General features: G+C 35.2%; 1 protein-coding gene across 1 annotated transcript; it reads right to left on the reverse strand.

The window, feature by feature from the left end:
• Positions 1-3123: 3123 nt before the first annotated feature.
• LOC139743243 (LYR motif containing protein 1-like) lies at positions 3124-6346 on the reverse strand. Its single transcript, XM_071653739.1, has 3 exons — positions 6176-6346; positions 5566-5626; positions 3124-3921 (listed from the first exon to the last, which is right to left on the reverse strand). Exons 1-3 carry the CDS (start codon positions 6329-6331, stop codon positions 3776-3778), a joined length of 363 nt encoding a protein of 120 aa, XP_071509840.1. The 5' UTR covers positions 6332-6346; the 3' UTR covers positions 3124-3775.
• Positions 6347-6715: the final 369 nt, after the last annotated feature.

Raw genomic sequence — 6715 nt, forward strand, 5'->3', positions numbered from 1 at the left:
AAAAAAGCAAAGGGAACAAAAAGACTGATGAAACTTATTATTAATGTAAATCAAATATGCATAGATTGAGCACTGAGTGAAAGAAAATGTTTTAGATGCTGATCAGGCTTCAAATAATGATCTACTGAGAAGTAATGAAAAGAAGAAAAACTAACAAAAAAAAGCAAAGGGAACAAAGATAATGATGAAACTTATTATTAATGTAAATCAAATATGCATAAATTTAGCACTGAGTGAAAGAAAATGTTTTAGATGCTGATCAGGCTTGAAATAATGATTTACTAAGAAGAAATGAAAAGAAGAAAAATTACAAAAAAGCAAAGAGAACAAAAAGAACGATGAAACTTATTATGAATGTATTGAATATTGATATCTTTTAATCTTTATATGAAAATGTTATACAATGTGTAACATTGATGATTGTATTCTATTGAATACTTGTACATATGTAAATAAAGTAATATATTTTCATATCTTTCGGTGGCAATACTCTTTTTTTTTTCCTGTGTCCAATAAGTGCAAATGGGTAGAATGTACATGCATTATGAATGACAGCTGGTTAGTAGTTGTAGCACTTTTCTGCCATGATAAGAATTGATCACTCGTATAATATAGATATCCAGAAAACGTAAACATCAAATCCGATTCACAGTTATTCAAATAATCATTCCTGCCATTGTTAGTCAAGACACAGACATTGCCGCAGTATGTTTGAGGTGACTGGTGTCTGTACACGCACTTGTGAATGTGCATATTATAAAAGGTCACATTTTACGGCTCAGAATGGTTTAACTTAATAAAAAAAAAATGACACTTTAACTACATGTACTAAGACATTGTACATGTACAGTCCACTCCCGTTATAATGAACACGGTTATGACAAAATTTTGGATACAACGAAGTAAAATTTAGGGCTGCAACATTATTAACTCTGTGTATTTTTGTTTATTCATTCGGTTATAACGAAATTTCGATATAACGAAAGAAAATTGCCGGTCCTGAGGATTTCATTATAACGGGAGTCCACTGTACAAGGAAAATTAGCAACATTCATACTCATGGCAGTGTAATTACATGTAGGTTCCCATTTTTGCATTGGTGGCCGTGTGATTAGGTTCCTATTTGATCCATCATGAGGATGAATAAGGTGTGTGCTGATGTTACAGCTTTTTCTTTGAAATGTAAAATTCTGATGTGTTTTCAGGACTTTCCGTGATATGTGTACACAATGTGGTTGAGGTGTTGATGATGAAGTCATTAAAGGTGAAAGAATTGGTCAACTACCATACCATAAATGAAAACAAGAGAGAAATAAAACACAAGAAATGATGCAACATACATGTAATTAATACACCTTGATGACAATTAATATTTTCACATGATGCTTTTAATGAGTGCCAACAACCATTGCACTTCAAGAACACATGACTTTATGATCATGTAGAAAAAGAGATACATGCCTTGTTTCCATTAATGAAGTGTCTGTTTCAATTCAGTCGCCTGGTACAAATACAAACAACAACATAAACGTGAACGAGAGTTTGTAGGAATGGGTTATGATGTGCACACATATCATACAGTCAACCTTGCCTAAGTTGAATCTATTTGGACTGAAGAAACAGCTTTGACTTGGAGAAAATTTGACTCCTGATGGATTAAACTCAATAGAATAGAAAGAGGATTTGAAAGGACCTTCAACTTGGGCAATTGTTCGAATTATGCGAGGTTGACTTCAGCAAGGTTGACTGTATTGAACTACAGTGGGACCTCATAATAAGGAAATCAGATACAGCGAGATTCCTAATACTAATACACCAGTAACCAGGAAATTCAGTGGTCCCAGGCAGCCTGTTATAACAAGGCTCTTCTATACCAGGATGTCAGTATTTGACTCCTGATTTTATCTTTCATACAAATACAGCGTAGATGTATTATACCCAATAGCCAAACACATACCGATACATATATTGTATTGATTTCATATAGGGCCTTGTAGCTCTGCCAATATAACAAGGTTTGTCTTCATAATACAGTATAAGCATGAACAGTTATACAGCTGTATATGGCATACTGCACGCACAAATTCATCGCTCATGTAAATTGCAACAGATTGACAATACATGTACAGGGGAAACTCGGTATAACGAACACTGCTATAACGAGATATCGGTTATTACGAGGAAATTTTCCCGGTCCCAAATTTCCTTCCACACAAGTCTATGTAAAATGCTACTCTTATAGCGAGATCGGCTATAACGAAATAACTGCTATAACGAGATAAATTTTGTGACTTCCAAACAAAGAAAAACATAGCCAATCAAACCTGTTATAGCGAGGTAAAGCAAAATTTCCTCGGGTAAAGCTTTACTTCGCCTGTGCTATCACCTTCCGAGATTGTAAAGCTCGATGCGCCAAAAACTGTCTTGTACACACATATTTTCTTCAGTGCACTCCAGCTAGCACCGCATGTTGTACGTGTATGTGTGTGTGTGCGCACACACTGATACATGCAGAAAATGTGGTGGGACGGCCATATGTATACATGACATCATCATGACGTTTAGCAGGTGTGAGGCAATCTGATGCTGTGATTGGCTTTCTACGTAGGGAATTCCCCATCTTCACACACACGCAGTCATAATGTACAAACAGAATGTGTCACATACACACACAGCACTGTGCAGACCATATATATTCCACACATCCATACCATAACCACATACTAATCCACAGACGATCGTGACACAATCACAAGCTATATAATTTACAGATTCAAACATCTACAATTAATAAGAAACACATTCTTGATATTGGATTTCATTGGCGAAAAACATCTTCTTACCCATAAAGGTGAGTAATTCCCTCACACCCATTATCAAGTTATCAGTATTGATTGAAAGATGATGGGTAGTCCCACATGTGCAAATTAATGTCTTTATGTTATGCTTTTTTTTATGCCTACTGATATAACGAGATATCGGCTATAATGAAAATGACTCGGTCCCGACCATCTCGTTATATCGAGTTTCCACTGTATAAAATTATGAATAGGTTCATTTGGATGTCTTTTCAGGAAACACAAATACATCGGCCATTAATGCCTTTATCTTGGATTTCTCCATTGCTTAAGAAAAAAAAAAATCTTCACATTCCTCCCTTGCTGGACACATACCTTTCATACTACATAGCAACTCTATTGCACAAAACATTCACAAATATAACAGTTGGGTGTCCACATTAAAAAAATCAAAGGCACACTTTGTCTTGGCTGTTTTAGACAAATAATCAACTACATTGTACCAAGAACAATTCAAGTTACAATTTATTCCTTTGCTTAAACAAAATAAGTGGGCAGAATACAAACACTATGACATGTATGACAATGCACTGGTCAGTAACATTATTCAATGTAAATCAAAGACAGTTTCTTGTCCCAGGCTTACCCCAGGCTTTTGTAGATTTTGGCTCATCCTTTCCATGTGGTATCAGTCTCTCCACATCAATAATCATGGAAGATTTCAAAGTTACGAGAAACCACAATGAAATCAAGATTGTAGATGTCATGATGTCATCCTGTTACAAGTACAGTACATCCACTTTCCTCCATACTCCACTGAACATCTCCACAGTTTGGCAGACTCATAGGCATCTCTGTTGCATCATCACCACCACGACGCACAGAAGATGATGCCAGTCCTCCGACAATAAAGATGAGTCCCTGTTCTCTTCGGTACATTCTCAACTGATTCAATCGTCAGTAGATAATTGGGGTGCTCAGTATTCGTCATAAGACTTGATGTACACTGGCTTCGCCTGTCTCCTCAGTCTGTCTTGGGCTTTCTTGCCTTTACCCATAGAGGGCGGAAGTCCACCATACGGAATATTCACAGGTCTGGGGTATGGCGTCTTGTAGTGATAAGCTGAGGCATATAAGAAAGTATATAATACAGCTGTACATTATGTATTTTAAAAACAAACGAGCAAAACAAACAAACAAACAAACAAGGAGAAGACATGTATGAATGGAGAAACATCTTTGAGGTGGCTAAAATAATTTGCCATTCACATTGCATTCAGTTGTGTGTATGTGTATGTGTACATGTGTATGTGTGTTTGTGTTTGTTTGAATTCTTTGTTCTAATTTATAGGCATGCATCATTAATCTCAGTGACCCTTTATGTCACTGTAATGCAAATTCAACAGATCACATATAATTTCAGGTATTGGGTACAAAACAAAACAAAATATATTATTGTATGATTGTCATTTGTAAGGTCACCAACATAGTGTCCCAAAATACATGGCTTGGTTTATGTGTATGTAAAAGATATGTCTCAAAGTTAAATAAATTGTTTAGTCTACAAATTATCATGTATTTCTAATCTCCAAAACAGAAGACTTTCACAATGATTTTGCTAAAGATATTAAAATATGCCAACAACAAATTTTAAAGAAGATGTCAATTACTTCATGAGAAATTGTATAAACTATACTGTCTCACATTTTGTGTAACAAGAACAAGAGCACGACATGATGCTTTTGTTGCATATACAATGTACAATGTGGGGGAATAATATAGGATAAAGCATTATGAAACAAAAGCTGACATTTTATCAGTCATGTAGTCTTGTATACATTTTCCTAGACCTAATAAAATCCAATGTTAAAGGACAAGTTCACCTTCATAAACATAAGGATTGAGAAAATGCAGCATTATTAGTAGAACACATCAGTGAAAGTTTGAGGAAAATTGGACAATCGATACAAAAGTTATGAATTTTTAAAATTTTTGTGTTGGAACTGCTGGACAAGGAGACTACTACAGCTTGTGATGTCATATGAGTACAACAGTATAAAGAAAATGTAAAGAAAATTCAACATATTTTCATTTTTTTCGCATAATAAAAGAGCATTTGACTTGCCTCTTTCTAAAGGTAGGGGGAATAATATTACCCATGACATATGTCGGTAACGAGTCAAGGGAATGTGTACTTTTTTCAAAAGATGAAATCCTGTGAAATTCTCTTTATATTTTTCTTATACTGTTGTACGCATGTGACATCGTACACTGCAGTAGTCTTCTCATCCAGCGGCTACTGCACAAAAACTTCAAAAATTCATAACTTTTGAACGGATTGTCCGATTTTCCTCAAACTTTCAATGATGTGTTCTAAAATATTGCTACATTTTCTCAATCCTTATGTTTATGAAGGTGAACTTGTCCTTTAAATTGATGCCACTATTTACTGTACTTTATGTATATGTATTTATACATTTACTGAATACACTGTATTCAGAATAATTATTTTCTCAGTGTAAATCTTAACAAATATAGACCCTGTGACTACTTCAATAATGCATGGACGCTATAAACTTACAATGTAGATGGGAAAAACAAGTATACATGTATACGTGGTAAGAATTCGCCACCAGTCTACAGTTTCACACAAAATGAAGTACAGTGTACAATTAGATTGTCATGACTGTCCTTCAAATAAATGAATGCATTGCCCTAATTTTGCAATAATACTGTTTTCTTTTTTTTTTATATCGCTAACACTCACCGATTTCTAACCTTGTTTCACCCTCCTTGAGGCAAAGCCTTATTTCTTCAGGATCAGTGAGCTGGAATGATAAAGTTGTCAAACCAAAACAAACCACTTAGATAACTGATATGATTTGTATTTTACACAATGTATGGATTTTGCATCAAGTGTTGTAATGAATAAAACATATATCGCGAATGTTTTGGATTAGTTCGAACCCAGATACAATTCTTGAATAGTACTGCTTAAGAAAGATAAACTAATCCTGTAATGACTGGGATGATAGTGCGGACAAATCCGGTGCAAGAATTCAGAGCTTGCCACATTTACAATTCTGTGATTTTATGGAATCTTACAAACTCATACTACAAAAATGCATCACATTACATGCATATCGGCATTGGCCACACTGACTTTACTAGTGCACATATTTGCTAGTAACTCAAAGAATTTATATCTAGTAGTATATATTACATTGTTCAGTTTGTAACAAAATTTAACCGCACTGTGTTAATGCATGCTACATGTGAAATTAAATTCAATTGTGGAATTGTAAATGTGGCTGGAAAAAGACTAGTCACAATGATCATCAAAACTCTTTCATGATTTCCCAGTTTAGTGTCCTTACTTGCTGGTTTTTCTTGAATAGATTCTTGGTTTCTTTCTCGATGTATTCCCTTTCCTCTTTGGTGTCTGCTCTCTTTCCAGTGCTGGCTTCCCATGTCTGTGCTGCTCTCAGCAGCTTCCGGTAGAGTGAAAACACTTGTAACCTTTGAGTGGCCATCTCTACACTTCAGTCAGCTCACATGGCATAATCTGTCACACACAAAAACAAAAATATGGCTAGTGGACTTTCTGAGAAAACAACACACACACACAAAGAGTAACTAACTGTTAAACTGGTTTGATGAGCAAGCAGTAGCTCTCTAAATACAGTTATGGATTGTATGCATTTCAGTGCCTTCTAAAATAATTGTTGGATGGTAACTGACACTCTAAAGGATAATGATTCTGTGCAGTGGTGCCATGGAACTATGACTACTACTACTACTACTACAAATAATGGGAAGGCACCAAATCCACTGATCTAATGATTAAATGCTCTAGCCTCTCGGAGCAACCATGTGCAAAATACCAGTTAAATAATCTAACGTTATCCACGCAGATA

Source organism: Diadema antillarum, unplaced genomic scaffold (genome assembly GCF_040938485.1).
Source record: "Diadema antillarum isolate AM-2024a unplaced genomic scaffold, OU_Dant_1.0 seq00001060_RagTag, whole genome shotgun sequence".
NCBI classification, from domain to species: domain Eukaryota; kingdom Metazoa; phylum Echinodermata; class Echinoidea; order Diadematoida; family Diadematidae; genus Diadema; species Diadema antillarum.